The sequence below is a fragment of the Monodelphis domestica genome, chromosome 4 (assembly GCF_027887165.1).
Source record: "Monodelphis domestica isolate mMonDom1 chromosome 4, mMonDom1.pri, whole genome shotgun sequence".
In the NCBI taxonomy this organism is placed as follows: Eukaryota; Metazoa; Chordata; class Mammalia; order Didelphimorphia; family Didelphidae; genus Monodelphis; species Monodelphis domestica.
The window spans coordinates 333,049,716-333,071,323 of record NC_077230.1 but is presented as its reverse complement, the minus strand read 5'-3'; the positions used below and the strand labels follow the sequence as shown (position 1 = coordinate 333,071,323).

Below are 21,608 nucleotides of genomic sequence, written 5' to 3'. Positions count from 1 at the left end.
ATTACCTCTATTAGAATGTAAGGGGAAATATATACATATTACATTATTATAAGCTATAAAGATCTCAACACGAATTTAATTCTCAGCTCTTTCCAAATATGGCAGCTGGCTAGAAATAGTCATCTGCAGAATGAAATAAATAATAGGGAAGTTTGGAAAAGAAGAGGAGAAAAGAGATGAGACCACAGTCTTATCTCTTTCAAGGATAAGTCTAAGCTAGGAACTTACAAAAAAAAAAAGAAAAAATTTTGAGGGAGAGAAGACATATTTTGCACATTTCAAAATTGTGGCTTTCCTTAAAATTTAAAAAAAAAAAGTCGCTAACCTCCCCAAATGAGGTGTTCTTAATGCTTCAACCCCCTTGAGCACAGGACCTCTGTGTCCCATTCAGTTCTATGTCCCTTTGACTTCTGTGTCCTCAGGGTAAAATTGTTTAACTTTTAAGTGCTGTCCATTGCTAAAAAAGGAAGGAAAACTACTAGCTAGATATACATGAAATACAGATAAGGGCAAATATAGTTAAGGAACCTCTATATGACATACTAAAGGTAATAATTAGGAGGGTGAGTAGAAATGCTATAAAGAGCAAAGCATCAAAATTGATACTAACTCATTAGAATTCTACATAAGGATCAAAAATAAAACCAGAAACTTTCTCTAAAGATCAAAGGCTAAGTAAGCACAAATAGCTCCCAAAAGAATTATAAACTACCAACTACATGAAATGTTACAACAAATCACTAGTAAGAGAAAGGCAAATTAAAATAATTCTGAGATTCCATCTCATAGCCAGCAAACTGACAAAGATGAATACTGTCGAAAGAGAGAGGATGCTAGAAGACAGGCACACTAATACACTGGGAGGAGCTCTGAACTGATTTATTGAATTATTCTGAAAAATAATTTTAAATTATATGAAAAAGGACATTAAAACTGTTCATACTATTTGATCCAAAAGTTTCCACTGTTGGACATAAACTCCAGGAAGTCAAAGAGAGAAAAAAATGTCCCATATTAATGGCATCCCATTTTATGATAGCAAAGAACAGGAAAACAAATGGTTGTCTGTCAAATGGGGAATTTTGTTGTTGTTCAGGTCTTTCAGTTGTGTCCAACTCTTAATGACCTGATTTTGTATTTCTCAGCAAAGATACAGGAGTGGATTGCCACTTCCTTCTCCCACTCATTTTACAGATGAAGAAACTGAGGCAAAAATGGTCAAAAATCACACAGCTAGTAAATATCTGATGCCAGTTTTGAACTCAGATCTTCTTGCCACCAGGCCCATCACCTAGCTGTCCCCAAATGAGAAATGACTGAATGAATTGTGTTATACTGGATTTTCATAAAGTTTAAGCTATTAAAGCTTAAAACTAAACCTAGACTTTTGGGAAGTTCCATAGTGAATATAATGGACTATTGTTGTACTATTAAGAAACAAAGACTATTAAGAATTCAGAATAACATGGAAAGTGTTACCAACTACTTGATAGAGAGCTAAGGGATTCAAGGGATAGGTTTGAAACATTCATTTTCAGAAAAGGCCAATTTGTGCATTTGTTAGGAAGAGAGAAAGATATTTGCATGCATCTATGGTAAAAATTCTAAAATCTATAGAGAAATTATACAAATCTATGCTATTTGGGACCAGTATCAAATGGGTAATAAATGGTCAATAGATATGAAGAGCTTTTTAAAATTTATTTGTTTGTCACATTAAAATTCCCAGGTATCTGCCTCCCTCCCCCACTTCCCCACACTAGAGAAGGCATCATTTGACAAAAAGAGATAAACACATAAATTATATCTTGATTATTTTTATTCAATTTATTCAATCTTTTCATCTGAAAAACTGTTAAAAATCACTAATAATCTGAGAAATGCAAATTAAAATAAGCCAGAGGAATCACTTTGAGCTCAAATTAGCAGAGATGGGAAAAGAAAAGGGAAAAAAATTATCAGTGTCAGAGAAATTTTGGGAAGGCAGGCACTGTGAATGTAGAGCTATGGATTTGTCCAACCATTCTGGAAAACAATTTTAAATTATGCAAGAAAAATTAACAACTTGTTCAGATCAGTTGACCCAGAGGTCCTATTAATAGGTTTGTACCTCGAGTTGGTTAATGAAAGTAACAAAGTAAGAAAGATCTATATGCAATAGGATAAGCAAAACAACCATAAGTACAAAAGCAATGATTGGAAAATAGCTGTATGATGAAATTATAAGATATGATATCATGCCATAAGAAACAATAAATATGAAGAAGGCAAAGAATCTCAATAAAAACTACATGAATACTGAATCATAATGATGAATAAAGGAAGCAAAACCAAGAGAATATACAACATAATATAACAGTAAAATAAATGAAGATAATACTCAATAACAGCAATACTCATATCAATGTAATGGACAATAATGGAAAATATACAACATAATATAACAGTAAAATAAATGAAGATAATACTCAATAACAGCAATACTCATATCAATGTAATGGACAATAATGGATAGCAAATAATTCAAATTAAAGACTATATCCTTCCTCTCCATTAACCAGCAGTAAATGAAATGTGGAAAGTAATATACCATCTATCACAGCCATTTTTAAGGTAGTTTTGGAAAACTGTTTTTAAGGTATATATTTTACAAAGGTAGGAGAGTTGTGTGCTTACTGGAATGTATGTTTTCTTTAAAGCATCAATTAAAAAAGAAAAAGAACAAATGAAAAGAATTTTTAATATTTCTAAAACTGCAAAATATCAGAATATTTATAACTGAAGACATTTTCATGCCAATATACTTAAATAGGTAATAAAGTAAAATTGATATTTTAATCTCAAACATAAAAATATAAAATAAAACTTAGAAAGACCTCCAAACTGTGTTAGTAGGATCCTTTAAGGATCATTTGTAGAAAGCTAGGAGCAAAAATTAATTAGTATGACAAAGTTATGGCACTATGTACTGGTGGAGGAAGTTACCCATACCCAATAAGGACACAGATTCAGTATCAGAATATCATTGTTAGGTAAACACTCAACTCAAAAAGGGGAGACTATTGCTCTGGCTATAGTAGTGGGAAAAAGGGAACTCTTCAGTCAGTGCAAAAATGGTGATATGAGTGCTAAAAGCTTCAGAAATCAATTTCTGAAATGGCTGGATTTTAGGTTGATTTTGCCTTTCTTCTACTGATAATTTTACTACTTTGAACTTTAACTTTTACAAAGTACTTTACATAGGTGATCTTTTTTGGTCCCAAATCCTACAGCCATGAAGACTGAGGAAAGAAGAGCATTCAAAAGCCTATTTTATTAACCTTCTGATCATATGAATCACCAAAAATGTTTTAAAAAAGGAAAATTCTAACTTTGAGGACACAACCATGTCAACTTTACATCCAAATATCAAAAGAGATATTTGTACTACAGTGCTTAGGACAGTGCCTCTCACATGTTAAGCATTTAATAAATGCATATTCCATAACCATAAATATATAAGCTTCTACCTTATTCCCATATATATATATATATATATATATATATATATATATACCCACCATGGAAAGCAAGACTAATAATTCTTTTTAAAACTTCCAGTGGCCCTACCTCTGAGAATAAGTGTTTGAATAAAATAAAAATAGGAGGGAAGGGGAAAGGTTTGGAAATAGGAGAAGGAAAGAATATAGTTCTTTTTTTTTTAAATAAAAAAGACTAATTTCTTCCCAGAAAGTATGGTCCATCCACATTAGAGAAAAGATTAAGCAGATACATTCAGCTATTCTAACAGATTTTCTTTCCCTCAGTCCTCAATACCCCTCACTCTCACTCAGATAATCACATTAGTTTTGTCATTAAAAGCTCCCTTTTCATAGAATTCATCTAAACCGCTTAAACCACCCAGAGAGGTCGCGTATGTTATAAAACACCAGGACAAGCGGAAGGGATTTTCCATTTTGTGTCTTATTATTTCACTGTATATATCTGTATGCTCAGAAGACTAAGCTAAAAGGTTTCATCAGCTATTCCCTAAGAAAAAAATGCAGGGGGGAAGGGGAAGAATCTGTACAGTGTCCCTTAAGCTGCTATTTAGGCTGACAAAAGATCCAGAATTGAAGGCATTTATGTTGATAGAACAATCAAAAGACAGTTATTTCTATTTTCTCCTCTCATTTTATTTTTAATCCATCAGCCAAATCCATGATTATTTTTGCATGAATGCCACAGCTTCTGCTAACAATAAACAGAAGGAAATTGAACTCATCTATGTATACAAAAATGTATGAAAATAATCAAAAAGAAACTACTTGAGATTAGATGTAAAATAAAATTTGGATACTAACCAATAATAATTCCAAGCATGTGAAATCCAGGATTTGAATTCACCTGTACTTTAGAGACATATTTAAATATGTCATCTATTAACATGCCACTTTAAAATTCTTAGTTCAAGTCACAAATCAGAAAAGGATGGCTGTTTGTCAACTCTTTAAAAAGGAGGAAGTGGATCAGAGGGAGGAGGAGTTCTGAATAAATGGAACTATCCAAGTGAAAGAATACTCTCCAGGGCTTAGTGAAATAAGAGAGCAACATAAAGAAGGTCAGGAATGGAGAAATGGAATGAAGAATTGAGAGAAAGTGATCTAAAACTATAAAGTTGTGGGAAAGCAAATGTTTGAAATTTTTTAAAAAGCAGGAAAGCAAAACTGAAACAGAATTGAAAATACATAGAAGCAACAAATATTTCCATATATGAATACAAGGATAGACTATATCACGGTTTTTTTTTAAAAAGCAAGAAAGAGAAATATAGTTCAATCACTCAAGAATTCCTTCAACTTGGAAGAGTTAGGATAAAACTCATAAAAATGAATTGAAATTAAAATGATGAAAGCTAGATCTGATCAAAAGAAGAAGAAAAATGAAAAACAGGAAACAAAAATTTATGACCTTGGAAAAAATGAAGAATATAAACAAAAAGAATACTACTAGATGAGAAAAAATGTAAAATGTTTTTAGAGTATACTAAATTAGCAGAGTGAGAGACTTCTGGGAGCAGCAGATTATCCTTTTTTTAATAATTAGTACACTAATTTCTCAATTAAAAAAGGAACACTTAAATATACATATTATCAAATCTGGGGGAAATAAATTCAGGAGACTACAGTCTCTTAACATAGGAAATCATGAAGCTGGACTATCTAACTATAAAAGAAAGTCCACTAAGTTTATGCTTTTAAAAATAACAATACCTTGGGTGTACATCATAACAGCTCCTACCTAAGCACTGATCACACTTGTATAATTGTCTTATCATTGCATCATTGTTTTATCATTAGATTAGATGAGGGCAGAGAGGTTCAAGCACTCTCATTTTGTAGATGGGAAAACTAGAGAAAAGAATTTAAAATGACCATGCCACCACAGTGTATGGTCATGTGATAAGTACTAAAGACTGGTCTAATTCCCAGTGGTCTATCCACTGGACTATTTTGAACAGAGAAATACTCTACCATGAAAAAACTAGATAGTTTGGATTTGTCATTTTCCCTTCAAAATTTTGATGCCAAATTTCCTATCAGAAGAAAATCTTTTACAATCAAAATTCACTGATGATTCTGCTTTTCAGATTTAAAAAGCACTGACTATATAACAAGTTGAATAGTTCCTTTCACAAATCAGTCTCTCAGAGGTGAAAGTAGCCAATCTCAAAGGCCATCTAGTCCAAAAGATATCTGAGCAAGAATCTCTTCTTTATCACTAACAAAAAGCTGATCGTGCAGTTTTTGCCCAAAGACTCTTGATAGAAAGAAATCCATTAACCCTTAACGTAACCCATTGTACTTTGGAACAACTCCAATGTAGGGAAGGTTTTCTTTACATTAAGCCTCAATCTGCCTCTCTGCAATTTGTATCTGTTGCTCCTATTTTTTGCCCTCTGTAAATAATCATAAAAAAGTTTAATCCCTCTTTCAGGAATGATAACCCTTAAAATTCTTGAAAATTACTATCATATTCTCTACCTCCACCTTCTAAGTCTTCCCTCCACCCCAAAATCTTCTCTTCACATTAACACATTCCCAGTTCCACAAATCAATTCTTGCATTCCAAGATGACCTCTCCCCTAATCTCAGTAAATTTCTTCTAAAATGCTCAAAACTGCCTATATTCTTTTTGAAATTGACTCAAAGAACTGAATGGAACACTTCAGATGAGAATAGATCAGGACAGAATATAGCATAATTGCCACTCCTTTGCCCTAGACACTATACAGGAAGTAAAAATAATATTATAGAAAACAAAGTTGCCTGCAGAGATCTGGGTTGGAAGCTCCACAGTTTTGAGAGTGTTCAGGGATTTATTCTCAAAGTATACGAATAACGAAAGGTAAGATAGCAGAGGCGTGAAAAATAATCTCAGACCTTCCAAAATAAAGACCATCAATAATTAATTCATCTATACAAAGTTCTGATGAGAACAAGCTATCCTCTCATTAAAGGACATGCCTAATGAGGACATTAAAAAGGTACTGGTAGATTTTTATAAGTGATATTCCCATGGTACAATATATTTACCATCACAGCATTGACTCAAAGGATGCAGAGAATGCAAGATTCCACTGTGCTTCTTGTTTGATAACTTGATAAAGGCATTAAATTCAATAGACTAAAATTCTACCTAAAAGGTTTTTTCAACAAAATGTCTTCTAAGCTAATGGTGAAAGTGAGATGCACGTTAAGCACAAAAGTATCATTAAGAATGATTTAAAAATATGTTTCTGTTACCTTAATAGGCCAAGCAGGTAAGGGCATTAAAAAGTCTGAACTATATGGGTAATCCACCATTGCCAGATTTACCCATGTTTCAGCTAGCCAAGATTTCAACACAATTATATCTGTTTGGCTTCTTAATGGGTTGCACAGGTGAAATGCTTCAGAAATCCACTGCACACCTTCACCTATAGGAAAGAACAAGCATCATACACATTTATTTCATTTAGTAACTCTAATCAGCAGAAATATTTGAAAAATGTCAGTTCATCTCAAAACACATCATGACAAACGGTGCCTCAAATAATAGAGAATTATAATCCTTGAACTACAAGGGACCTCTGAGATTATAACGGGTGAAATTTATAAACTTGCCATTATCATGAGCTCCTCACACAATATATCAAACAATTTGCCAAATGTCTATCCCCTCAACATCTCTCACATCTTTCCCCTTATCCCTACATACAAAGCTACTATTTTAGTTCAGGTTCCCATCACTTCTCACTTATTGCCTCAGCCTCTTTCACTGGTGCCCATCTCAAGCTACTCCTTCTCCCCCTCCCAGGTATCCTATACTCTGCTGCTAAATAAATTCTTCTTAAATGCAACTCTAATCACACAGCTCCCCTACTCCAACAATTCCAGTGACTTCTCATTGCTTCTAGGGCAAAATACAAACTCTTCCATTTGCCTTCTAAACTAGTTTGGTACCAAGCTATCTTTCCAGCCTCACTGGACATTTCTCCCTGCTCGGGAACCTTCTGATCCAACCAAACTGGTCTTTGTTTCTCACACAAAGTCCTCCCATTTTTCTTCTTGGTACCTTTGTACTGTCTCTCTGCCGTACTTGGAATATACTTCCCCACACCTCTTACTTCTACTTTATCAAGGATCTTTCTTCTTTTAAGATGCAGTTCAGTAACACTCTCTTCTTTAATCATCCTTTTCTGATCCCTTCAAATGCCAGTGCCCTCCTTCCCAAACTACACTATATTTAACTGCTTTATATTCATTTGCTACTGTCCACTTTATTTCTATACTCTGTATATGTGTTTGTCTCCCCCATTAGAACATAAGTTCATTGCAGAGTTTTTTTTTATTCTTTGTACTTGTATCCTCACACAGTTCCTGGCATTTAAATATTACTGACTGATTTTTAATGAAGTACAGAACTTGACATTCATTCCCAGTTGATTTCATTTTCTCCAATTATGTCTTTTTAACCTATTGAGATCTTTTGGGATCCAGACTCTATCACCTGCTAACTACCCCCTCCAAGGTATGTGTCAGCTGCAATTTGACAAGCATGTCATCTATTCCTCCAACTCACTGAATAAAATATTGAACAGCACAGGACCAAGGGCAGACCCTAGGGCACTCCCCTAGTCAAAGGCTTTCCTCAAGGTTTTTTGTATGATCATGAAACCAGTTCCAAATACACCTAACTATATGTAATAAGAGCTGTGATAGTTTTGTGTGAACTTTAAGAAGGGAACTGGGGAACATTACTAAAAAGAAGTGACTGGGCTTCTGTGCCCACAAATCACTGAAGATAGGCAATAACAGGATCCCTTCTCCCATCTTTCTTTTCCATTTCTGTCCCCTTAGTCACCTCTCCCTTTTACTTCAGGTAGTCCCTAAAGTCAGCATGTTACATTCTGAATAATCATTTCACTAGCAGAGTGAATGCAGACATCAGTGGGAGACAGAATAGAAATATGGCTTTTTTTGCTCACTTCATGTATAAGGAGAAGGGGGAGTGACAATATATCTGAGCACCTACAGCCTGGTGGCAACGGGAATTTGTGACAAAACACACCTGAGCTCCTACAGTCTGTGGTTAAAATTTTCCTGAGTTCTTGATCTGGCAATTACAAAAGTGGAAGAAAATAGTATTTCTGTCCTTTTAACTTGATTCTCTCAGTCTCTTAATTGGCAAAGTGATGTTTATTGCATTTTGTGATCTAGGAATAAAATTGTACTTTAGTGCTTGACTCTAAATCATTAGACTGACCTAGCTGAGACCTGACCCAATAGATCACTTAGGATATATCTTTTCATCATGTCCATAAAGACAGGATAAGAGAATTTGTCAAATTCTTTGCTAAAATCAAAGCCTACAGTGTACAGAGCATTCTCCTAATCACAATAACTATAAGGCAAGGAACCGTGATTTTTTTTCATTTTAATGAAATTATCCCAAGTATAAGAATTCATATTATTTCAAAAATATTGTAAGGTTTCTATATATGAGAGGGATTGGATATGTACCTTTTTGGCTCCAGAGAATAGAACTAGAACCAATGGGTGGCAGATTCTATCTCCAAAAGGAAAAATTTCCTGACATTTAGGGATATCTAAAAGTAGACAGCAATAGGCTCATAAGATAGTGAGTTACTCAGATTTCAGCAGAAGCTAAAGGTCTAATTGTTGGGGAAAGTTCTAGAGGAAAGATTTGTTCTTGTACAAGTTGGACAATGCAGATTATGAAAAAGCTTTGGTGCATTTTAAAGCTATTTTTGTTGGACATGACCAAAACCCCTCAGTCCTCCTGGGTCTTGTTAGGATATAAAGTGTCTAGAACAAGGGATGTAGTAATTCTAATATGTATGACCAACCACAATTTCAGAGGATCCATAATAAAACATGCTACTTAGCCTCCTGGCAGAGAGGTGTTCAATTCAAGGTGCAGACATATTTTGAATATAGCCAATGTGGAACTTTCTCTAGTAGCCTTAATACTTGATAGTTAGCATAAGTATATCTCTCAAACAAAACTATATTTTTGTGAAGGTCTATATTTTGTGAAGCTCTGTATTTTGTGAAGGTCAACCTTTAAGCATGGTAATGTCCAATGTTTAACCCAAAGACTACCAATAAATTTGGGGTGCAACAGGTTAGACAAGAGGATGCCAAGAGTCTCTCTACCAAAGCTCCCTCCTCTTTTAACGAGTCCAATAAGAAGAGTCCATGCTTTTTTTTAAAGATTTCTAATCAAGAGATCATTTATTTCTTTAAAGTATAGTGAGCTTAAGAATATAGTTATTTCTCTTTTTAAAGAAAGTTCAAGAATTAATTCAACTGATTCATTGTTCTGAATATTATCAAAGCATATAGGTAAGTTTAATTTTGCTCCTCTTTAGAGTAAAAAGTTCAGGGAAAAAAATTTTAAGATTCATTAGATGCACCCTTTCCTAATCTTTGTTGCTATTATTATTATTATTTCCAATTACCATTTCCAAATTATGCTCCTTGCATGCCAGCCATCATCCTCAGATCCCCACTTCTCTCCCTTTCCCAGGACTTAATTGGACTCTTCTTCTAGAACCTCCCCTGGTCTAAATGGTGAGTTTTTCCCTTATTTTGTTTAGAATTTGAACTCCATGTCACATGGAACCATTTCCAAACTATGCCACCACACTTGAATCTTCTCAGATTTCCAGATGTCCTTTATATGTTATTGTCTCCTATTAAAGAATATAAGGTCCTTCAGGGCAAGGATTATTCTGCTAACTTGTATTTTTATCACCAGCACTTTGCAATGTTTAACATAAGTATTTAATAAATGTTTCATCTAGACCAGGGGTCCCCAAATTATGGCCCACAGGCCACATGCAGCCCCCAAGGTCATTTATCTGGCCCCCACTGCACTTCTGGAAGAGGCACCTCTTTCATTGGTGGTCAGTGAGACGAACACTGTATGTGGTGGCATTGCAAAGCATAGTGGCGCTCATACACAGTACTACTTCCAGTGACATATCTTTGTGTGGAGCCTTGTTCTGAGAGTAACTGAACAAGAACAAGGTGCCATGCAAAGGATTATGTGACGGCACAATGGAAGATGTCAGCATGGTGAGCAATGATCTGGGGAAGGAGATTCCACACTGTGTATACTGCTGCCGGGTATAGTGGTGGCAGTGATGGGCCTGTGCAAGGTGTGACAGGCCCATCACAGCCAGTGCTACAGCCTCCACTATCCCAGACAGCAGGATACAGGTTTGTTCATAATTTTTTTTATAGTCCAGCCCTCCAAAGGTCTGAGGGACAGTGAACTGGCCCCCTGTATAAAAAGTTTGGGGACCCCTGATCTAGACTATATTGATGGTGAGTACAGTCCTTACCTCCCTCAATAACTTCAGAATTTCTCTTTTTCTATTCTGTCTCCTACCACCATCTTAAGTGACTTCAACATTTAGTGACTTGTGATAACATTTCCAACATTTTATGCTCCTGGTTTCTCTACCTTCTTAACTCTAATGACCTTCATATATCCTCTTTATTTCATCCTCTCCTTGGACATTGTCTTCACTCATAAGGTCCTCACTCCATGAATATGAACTTCAAAATTCCTTCTCAAATGGTAGCCACCTCACCAATGCCTCATGCTCTCCTATTGAGCCAGCTATTTTCCTTCATCATAACTTTCATTCTTTTGAACCCTACCTTGCTATGTCTCCCATCATAGCTTCTATTCCTAATCAATTCAACTCTTACCTTACTAGCATTGAAAAATCTTTCCTCCCCTTCACTTTAGACCATAGCACCCATCCTTGCTGATCCTGACCCTAAACACTATGCTGCCAGTTCTCTCTCTCCAGCAAGGCTCGGGCACATGGGAACTAAACCATACAACACTCATGATTAGCTCCGCTACAAATTCCTTGATCTCCAAGCTGCTAAGTCTACTAACTAAGGTGTGACTGTTCAAACACTTTCCACTATCCTCAAACCACCAATGTCACACTGCCCCCTTCACTGTTTTCCTATTTTAGAGGGGAGAGACAAGGGTGTATTAACTCATAGCACTTGTGCCAGGCACTGAGTTAAAACACTTCACAAATATTATCTTAGTTGGTCTTCACAGCAACTCTGAGAGTAGGTACTATTATCCCCATTTTACAGATGAAGAAACTGGAAGCAGGCAGAGCTTAATTGAGTTGCCCAAGGTCACGCAGCTAGCCATGTCTGAGGCCAGATTTGTATCAGTTCTTTCTGACTCAAGGCATAGCCCTCTATCCCCTGGGTTGCCTAGCTCCCTCAGATATAGGCTACCAAATAAAAATTCTTTAATCTTTTCTCTCAACCCTATTTATTCCTCCTTCTCTCAGAAATATTCTGTATGAGATCTTCATCCATTCTTTTCTTCCCCTACCACCCTGCTGTCACAAAGAAGGAAGTATCTCTCCATTTCCTAGATCTTATGCCCTTCAATGACATACTTGATTTCATACTCCAATGACCTTATTCCATAAAGAATCCCTTCTTTCTAACATTTTCAATCCGTTAAGTCAGTGAATCAAAAAACGATAAGCACTTCCTATGTGCTTAATGGCTGATGTCACTGTGCTGATGACTGGGGAAATAAAAAAAGGGAAAGGGCAGTCCCTGACCTCAAGGAGCTCACAGTCTAATGTGGGAGATAATATGCAAATAAAGGCATACAAAGCTAGCTACATATATATGTAGGATTAATGGGAAAAAATTAAAAGAAGGCAAGCTCTGAAAGTAAGAGGGTTTGGGAAGATTTCTTGTAGAAGGTGGGATTTTATTTGGGACTTCAAGAAGCCAGGGAAGCCAGCAGTTGCAAAAGAAAAGGGAATGCATTCCAAGCATGGAAACAGCCAAAGAGAAATCCCTCAGGCCAAGAAATAGAGTCTCTAGTTCATGGAATAGGCCAGTGTCACTGGACTGATGAGTATGAATGAGGCAGTTAGAAGTAAGAAGACTGGAGGAGGGAAAGTTAATTTATGAAGCATTCTGCATGCCAAACAGAATGGTTTTTATTTGCTTCTAGAGGCAACAGGAAGCCACTGAAGTTTACCAAGGGGCATAGGGGAGGCTGGCAGTAACATGATCAAACATGCTTTTAGAAAAATAATTCTAGAGGCTGAATGGGAGGATGGACTGGAATGGAGACAGATGACAGACAGAACCTCTAGCAGGCTTTTGCAATAACTCCTCTCTGGTGATTTTTACACTCTGGTTATGTAAAGATGCTCATTTCCCCTATTGTTTTTTTAATCCTTCTCTCTATCCTGTTAATCAACTGTCCAATCTCTCACCCCACTTTCACTAATAAAAATAACCTTCTAAAATAGTTTGTACACTTCTGCCAAGTCATGGTTAAGGAGTTGGCATCCCTAAGACCTGGAAAATCCACATAAAAATTTTTGGCACTCCATACCAGAGAAGAAGTCTTTCTTTTTCTTTTATGGGGTGTTTATAGTTCCACCTTATAAATTTTTGGTTAAGTATGTATTTCTGAGTTTCTAAACTTTTTTTCTGTTATCTGCTAGCCTTCACATGTCATCTGTAGCTTCTGCAAAACTCCCAAAAAATTCCCATTTAATTTCTTATGCTGACCCTTCATATATAGAAACCACATTAAAGAAAGTTGCAATGTGGAAGAGAGACTTGTACTTAGCTGCCTGTACCAATCTTTGCTTTTCAATTTACTTCTTCAACTCCTTGTAATTACATTCTAACATTTACCATTCTCCAAAAACTGCTCTAAGATCCCCAGTGATCTAATTGCCAAATTCACTGGCTTTTTTTTTCACTTCTCATCCTTAACTTTTCTCCACCACATCACTCTGACCCACCACTTCCTTGAAACATACTCCTCCTTTGGTTTCTGTGACAATATTTTGTTTTTCCTTCTATCCCTCTAACTTTTATCTTGCTACCTTTTTTCTAGTTTGTTTTCCTCTTTCTTCCTTTCAATCTGTTTCCAAAGCTTCAATTATTGGCTCTCTTCCCTTACCTATCTTTATATTCTTGCCCTTAGCAATTTCATCGACTACCACCACCTCAATTATTATCCCCATTAAATGATTCTTGGATTTTATATCCAGTCCAGATTTTCTTCTGAGCTCCAGACCCACATTTCCAACTGCCCATCTGACATCTCTACTTTAAGCACCACAAATTCAATATAGCCAAAAATAATTAAACATATCCTCTCCCTCATTAAATTTGCTTTTCTTTCTACCTTTTTTATTTTGGTTTTCAGCACCAACATTCTCCTAGATTGTTGTTGAGTTTTTTCAATCATGTTTAACTCTTCATGAATCCACTTTGAGATTTTCCTAGCAAAGATAATGGAGTGATTTGCCATTTCCTTCTCCAGCTCATTTTATAGAAGAAGAATGGAAGCAAACACAGTTAAGTGACTTAACCAGGGTCACACAGGTAGTAAGTGTGTGAAGTCAGATTTGAACTAATGAAGATAAGTCTTCCTAATTCTAAGCCCAGCATTTTATCCTCTGTGCCACTTAGCTGTTCAGTTGTTTTCAGTTCTATCTGTCTCTTTGTGACCCCATTTGGGTTTTTCTTGGCCAAGATACTGGAGTGGTTTGCCATTTCCTTCTTCAGATCATTTTACAGATAAGGAAAGTGAGACAAACCAGGTTAAGTGACTTGCCCATGGTGACACAGCTAATAAGGTGTCATAAACTCAAAAGGTCAGTTATCTTCTTATCTTAGCACTTCCTTACCCCTAAACCACATTCTATTAATCACCAAGTACTATTCATTTAATTTCCAAATCTTTCTTGCATCCATCTTTTTCCTTTCATTCTCACTGACTACCATACTCTTAATTCAGGCCCTCATTAGCTCTCATTTAGACTAACACATTAACCTCCTAATCAATATTCCTGACTGCAGTTCATTCAGGTTCCAATGCACTCTATGCACTGCTCTCAAAGTAATTTAAAGGCAAGCTGTTAACATGATAGTCTCATCATATAGATTCCCTATTGTCTATAGAAGAAAGTCCAGGTCTCTTTGTATGATATCCTAGCATACTCTAGGTCCAACATGGAAGTTGCTCCACTTTCAAAAATCTATGCTTTGGCTATGTTGAATAATCTGTTATTCCCTAACTATGCCCTATATGTTCCTACTTAAATATCTTTGTTCATGTTACTCACTGAACCTGGAATGTTTTCTCTCATCCCTAATCTTAAAAATCCTAACCATCATTCATGGCCCAATTCAGATGTCACCTGTTTCTTAGAGTTTTATACAATTCCCTCTCCTCCTCCTCCTGCAGTCCATAATTTTCTTCTTCTGTGTATGTCTTGTGTACATCTTACTCCAATGCCTCACTAAAAAATAAAGGTAACCCTGGGTTCATGAAGATTATGCTAGGGTGCAAACTCAGTAGGTCAGTCTGGAAAGGTTTCAAGCACAAGTGAAATAATGGACCATGTGTCTGCTTCCAACATCCAGCTTAGCTCTGTTTAGAAAATGTCATAACCAGAAAGTAAGTCACTAGGTAAATTTTTTTTGGTCATAGGAACTTATGTAGGCCATCTACTAAGAGGGAGAGGGGGTTTAGGAAAGGAGGGAAGGTGTAGAAGGAAAACAAGCTTTGATCTGCAATGGTAATGAGAATATACAAATTATTGAAATCACACATTTGAAATTTTGAGAAAAAAATATGACAATTCCCTTCTAAACTAAAAATCTCTTTGACAGAATGGGTTAAGTTCATGTTCATCATTGTTAAACCACAGTATCCTGAACGTCAAAATTGAACCTGCTTCCTCTGGAGCCCTTTGCCATATTTGTCAATCAGACAGTCATGATTAATGTAAATAGAACTACAGGGAACCAGAAAAGTGATCATTAACAATCCAGGTAAAAAAATACATTAATCTATAATTCAAATTCTTTTTTCAGACTAATCTCTGGTTTTTAATAAAATTCAGTGAAAATTGATCTGGTAAATTTAAAAATCTTCTTTGAGACTTGGAAAATCAATTTTACCTTCTTACCTGTGGATGTCAGTCTATCGATTGCTTTCCATGAGCTCTGGATGGTTTCTGAACAGTTGGGGCCACTTCTTTTGAAATCATTGGTTACAATTTCAAAAAACTTTCCACAAGGGACCAAATCCATAAATTGCCAGATGGGAGCAGAGGCTGCAAGAGCTCTGAATAATTAAAAGAGAAAGGGGTAAAATGGAAAAAGCAGAAAAAAAGTTAAAAAGATTAGTTAATTGAATTCTAACTTATTTAAAGTATCAAATGAGATGGGGCAAATGACTAAATAAGGAAAAATTATTCATTAGAGGAATCAAAACTCAGATTTAGAAGAGAGATTAGAATGAACAACATTAATGTAAAATGAATCTATAGGTTTGAAAATATTTAAGATGTATTACTATGGAATAGACTAGGGTTAAATGACCTCAGCAATCTAGTGTTTGATAAACTCAAAGATCCCAGTTTGGGGGATAAGAAGTCACTATTGGACAAAAACTGCTGGGAAGATTGGAAAACAGTATGGCAAAAATTAGGTTAAGATCAGTATCTCACACCCTACACCAAGATAAGGTCAAAATGGATATATGATTTAAACATAAAGAGTGATATAATAAGTTAATTAGGGGAACATAGAATAGTTTACCTGTCAGATCTATGGAGAAAGGAAGAATTTATGACCAAACAAGAGACAGAGAACTTTACAAGATATAAATGAATAATTTTGATTATATTAACTTAAGAAAGTATTGTACAAACAAAACCAATGCAACCAAGATTACGAGGTAAGAAACAAACTAAGAAAAAATTTTCTAACAAATTTTTCTGATAAAGGTCTCACTTCTCAAATAAATAAAGAATTAAGTCAAATTTATAAGAATCCAAGGGGGCAGGTGGGGAGCTCAGTGGATTGAGAACCAAGCCTAGAGATGAAAGCCTAGGTTCAAATATGGCCTCAGACATTTCCTAGTTGTGTGACTCTGGGCAAATCACTTAATACTCATTGCCTAGCCCTTACCACTCTTCTGCCTTGGAACCAATACAAAGGATTGATTCTAAAGCAGAAGGTAAGTATTTTTAAAAAATAAATAAAAATAAAAAGAATCCAAGTCATTCCCTAATTGATAAATAATCAAAGGTAATGAAAAGGCAGTTTTCAAATGAAGAAATCAAAGTTATCAATAATAATGTAAAAAAATGTTCTAAATTCTTCCTAATTAGAGAAATGCAAATTAAGGTGAGGTATCACCTTATATCTATCAGATGGGCCAATATGACAATTAAGGAAAATAATAAATGTAGATGGGAATGTGGCAAAATTGAGATACTAATGCATTGCTGGTGGAGTTGTGAATTAATTTGACCATTCTGGAAGGCAATTTGGATTTATGCCCAAAGGTCTTGAAAAGAATGAATGAATACCTTTTGATCCAGCAATACTACTACTAGATCTTTATCCCAAAGAGATAAAAAAAATGGAAAAGGATCTGTTTGTAATTTATAGCTACACTTTTTGTGATGGCAAAGAATTGGAAACTAAAGGGATGTCACTCAATTGGGGAGTGGCTGAACAAATTGTGGTGTACAACAGTGATGGAATACTATTGTGCTATAAGAAATGACGAACAGGATGATTTCAGAAAAAGCTGTAAAGACCTATGTGAACTGATGCAGAGTGAAATAAGCAAAACCTGGAGAACACATACACAGTAACAACAATATTGTGGGACAATCAAATATGATAGATTTTGCTACTAACAGCAATATAATGACCCAGGACATTTTTGAGGGATTTATGAAAAAGAATGTTAGCTACCTCTAGAGAAAAAACTGTTGGAATATAAATGAAGATGAAAACATATGATTCCTCACTTGTTTATTTGGGTATATGATTTGGGGTTTTGCTTCTATAAGATTATTCACTTACTAAAATGAATAAAATGGAAATGTTTTGAGTGATAATACATGTACAACTCAGATTGAATTGCTTGTCAATTCCAGGAAGGGAAGGGAAGAAGGGAGGGAGACAACATGAATCATATAAATTTGGAAAACTTATGTGTAGATTTTTTATTAAAATAAAATGAAGATAAAGCCAAAAAAAAAAAGATGTATTACTATTCAATGTGTTTGCACTCACCCAATCACTATATGAGGATACTTCATTCTGAACCAGGCTGCAAGCATCCCTCCATATGAGCCTCCTATAGCAATGACAGGACTATTTCTAGCACCAGGGATATTTTTTTTCAAGGATTCAATTAAAATTGCAAAGTCAGCCAGAGCCTGCTCTGATGTCAGATAATTCAAGTGCTTGGAATCCTAAAGAAAAATTGCAAATAGAACTATAAATGGCACTAGATAATTACAAATAAAGCACAGCTCTAATCTAGATAAGACATGAAGGACCAATTAAGGATTAAGAATTTTGTACAATCAAGTCAGAGTAGCTAATCAATGCAATAAGCATCCTTAATTAAGCAACTGCTATTGCTTAAATTCTTTAGGGTTATGAAACGCCACAATGTATGTGATACTTACACTCAACATTTTACTATCAATTAAATTTATACATCAGCATTACTAAGTCTTTTTTTAAAAACCCTTACCATCTGTCTTAGCATCTAAGTTATCAGTCCCAAAGCAGAAGAGTGATAAGTGTTAGGCAAATGAGGTTAAGTGACTTGCCCAGGATAATACAGCTAAGTATGTGAGGCCAGATCTGAACCCAGGAACTTCCATTCCCATGCCTGCCTCTCCCATTCACTGAGTCACATAGCTGCCCCAGTGTTATTAAGTCTTAAAAAAAAAGTTCCAGTATACATTTACCCTGGGAAGTGTTAGTAATGTTCATGATAGAAACAACATATACACATAGCAAAAGCTGATTTGTTAAAAAAAAAAAAAGTTAAGAGTAACTTCATTATTCAGTTGATCAAAACATATACTTAGCAAATTCTGACAAATTGAAAAATAGATATTCGGAATAAGAAGATAAAGAAAACTTTCCCAATCCCCCCAAATTCTGGCACCTTCCCCTCTCTTCATTAGTTCCAATTTATTCTGAATAAAACTCATTTGTGCATAGTTGTTTGCATGTTGTCTCCCTCACTAGACTGGGAGCTCCTTGAGGACAGAATCTATCTTTACTGCTCTTTGTATCCCCCAAAGTCTTAGCACAGTGCCTGAGACATAATAGGTGCTTAACAAATGCTTATTTACCTACAACTGAAATCTCTTTATGATAAGAAAAAAAAATTTACTGCTATCAAAGATTACAGACCACATCCATCATACCTAAAACCAAGTTTTAAACTATACAAAGATTAAATATGAAAGATTTTCATGAAGATGAAGAAAGGTTCACATAAAGCAATCAAGCATCAAATACCTATTAAAGAGCTAACTCTGTCTTTGATGAGTTGGTTCCTCCCAGAACTTCCATTTTAATTAGGAGGCCTCTAGTATGCCATGTAGCCCTCTCATTCTCCACTGGACTTTCCCTACCATCTCCACACTGGATACCTTCATTTCCTCCTGCTTCCCTTTTCAGCTTTATCTTGACTGCAGTTTTACCCCATTAGAATGGAAGTGCCTTGAGGACATAAAGGGCTTTTTTATGTTTGTACCTGTATTCCCAGTGCTTAGCCCAATGCCAAGCACTTAAAACTCTGGGTGAGGCCCCAGGGACTATAAAGTATAGAATATCACTGAGAGATTACTTCAGTCTTCTAATTAATATGATCAGCAAAATCATCTTTTATATATTCTTTTCACATAAAAAATTTAAGAAGGCTTCTAAAAGATTGAGTAGAGTAGATCCTCTATGGATCTCTCTATGAGAAATTGGGGGGGAAAAAGGTGAAAAGGACAAAAAGTCCTGGTCAATTTGCAATCTATACCGATTTAAGGGAGTACTCAGATCAATAAGATCACAGATTCATTAAATATTAGAATATTTTTATATTTTTCTTTGAGCATAATCAAAAACATATAATAAGTTCTTTATAAATGTCTTGATGATAGGGTACTATTTAAGTTTTTTTAATTTCCTAAATTTTTCCAACATCATATATCCTTTAAAATAGCCATGCAAAATAATTTTAATAATATCATATCCATTTTTAAACTCTATTTTACAGAATCAATCAATCAATCAATCAGCCTTCAGTTTTCATAGGACCAACATATCATCAGGCAATTAATTAGCTTAGGTTCTTAGCAAATTTCTAAGGGCAGCTAAATTTCCTTAGTAACTACCCAAAGGAGAGGATAACCACAAAAAGGGTAGGAAGCTAAGAAAATCTGGGGCAGATACATGTAGCCATCTGCTATGGAGTTTGGGTATGCAGAAAGAGTAGGGAGTTAAACTAGAACAGGGGTTCTTAACTGTTTTTGTGTCAGTCTAGTGAAGTCAATGGAATCCTTCCTCAATAATTGTTTTTAAATGCATAAAATAAAATACATAGTATAATAAAATTAAGTTGAACTATCTAAGAACCCCTGCTTTACTACTTCAGAATCATATATTTACCAGTCTAGGTGACAATTTCATTCCTACATTCTTGCTTGATTCCCATTATTGTATGGAGCTTCCTTCCCTAGTTTAATATTATCCTCCTTTTAGTTTTCATCTCCATTCCTTTAATGTTGTGATTTCTCTAGGATACTTGTTCTTTGTTTCACTTTCCTCAATCAGGAAGTATATTCTATTTTTTTAAGGCAAAAGTGACTTGCCTAGAGTCACACAACTATTAAAGAGTCTGAGGCTAGATTTAAACTCAAGATGAATTTTCCTGCCTTCAGACCCTGCACTCTAACCACTGCACCACCTAGCTGCTCCAGGAGGAATTCTTGTACTTCATGGTTTCCTATCCCTTTTATAGCAACTATTCATTTATTTCCCTTCTATAAACTTATCTGAAATCCTCCTTATGGTCTGACTTCTGACCTCCAAATACCACTGTTCATCATTTCATGGAAACATACAGCTGATGAAAATGTATTTTCTAATTCTAGTTGGATATTATACAATTTTCCTTATTTCTAAGGGCAGCTAAATTTTCTTAGTAACTACATAAAGGAGAGGATAACCACAAAAAGAGTAGGAGGCTAAGAAAATCTGGGGCAGATACATGTAGCCATCTGCTGTGGAATTTAAGTATGCAGAAAGAGTAGGGAGTTAAACTAGAACAGGGGTTCTTAACTGTTTTTGTGTCAGTCTAGTGAAGCCACTTTGCTGATACTACAACCTTTGAATAAGGGTAAAGGAGGATCACCTCTAATGACAACATAAACAGCATTTTATAAAATCATGCAATTTTGGTAATAGACTATATATTCTCTGAGTACATGATACATAGAGTTTTTCTATCCAAAACGACTGCATGGCTTCCTAAATTGTTTTTAAGGTCCATCAACTTTCTATCAATCAAATGTTTTGTAAATCAATAAATATAGTGCAGGTGTTATATTAGATCAGTAAATAATTACTTTTTGGTATTAGAATACAGAGATGCCTCAATTAAATAATCTTCAGGGCATAAAGCTTCTTTTGCAAACTGAATGAAACTAGCCTGGACCAGTGATGGGCAGGTCTGAACACCAAGTGGTCCTGTTGCTGAGGGTCAGGAATGCATCCTTTGGATTACAGCCAACTGAAGCCTCTGGATTGATGAGGGACTAATCTACCTCTTGTGTAAGGGAGACAGGGAGGAAATGTCTTGCAACATAAACAGTAGGAAAGATGTCCCCTGCAGCAGCACTAGTTACTGGCAAACTGGGACAAGAAGCCAAGTCTCCTGAGCTGCCTTCAACAGTTTCCCCAAGTTAACGAACATACACTTACAGTGAATGACAGGTTACCAAAGGGTAAGGATTCTCCATAGTAGCGATGCTCAGCAAACACTAACATGGCTTTCAGCTCCTCAGCCACGTCCCACATGAAGCCCTAGAAACAGTTTATAAAGGCACAATAGAACAGTTCTAAGAAAAAGTTAAATGCATGTAAGACACATCTAAAAACACCTATTTTGAAAACATAATTCTTTAACCACTCTGAGAA

At 35.4% G+C, this 21,608-nt stretch overlaps 1 protein-coding gene across 2 annotated transcripts in view; it reads right to left on the bottom strand.

The window, feature by feature from the left end:
* Positions 1-21,608, bottom strand: part of PRCP (prolylcarboxypeptidase) — an 84,025-nt gene that overhangs the window by 20,397 nt on the left and 42,020 nt on the right. For both annotated transcript variants that reach the window (XM_007490887.3, XM_056794912.1), the window contains 4 exons: positions 21,393-21,494; positions 17,685-17,866; positions 15,557-15,714; positions 6,786-6,958 (listed from right to left, as the gene is read on the bottom strand). In XM_007490887.3, coding sequence (XP_007490949.3) covers positions 6,786-6,958; positions 15,557-15,714; positions 17,685-17,866; positions 21,393-21,494 — 615 coding nt within the window. The remainder of the gene's footprint in view (positions 1-6,785; positions 6,959-15,556; positions 15,715-17,684; positions 17,867-21,392; positions 21,495-21,608) is intronic.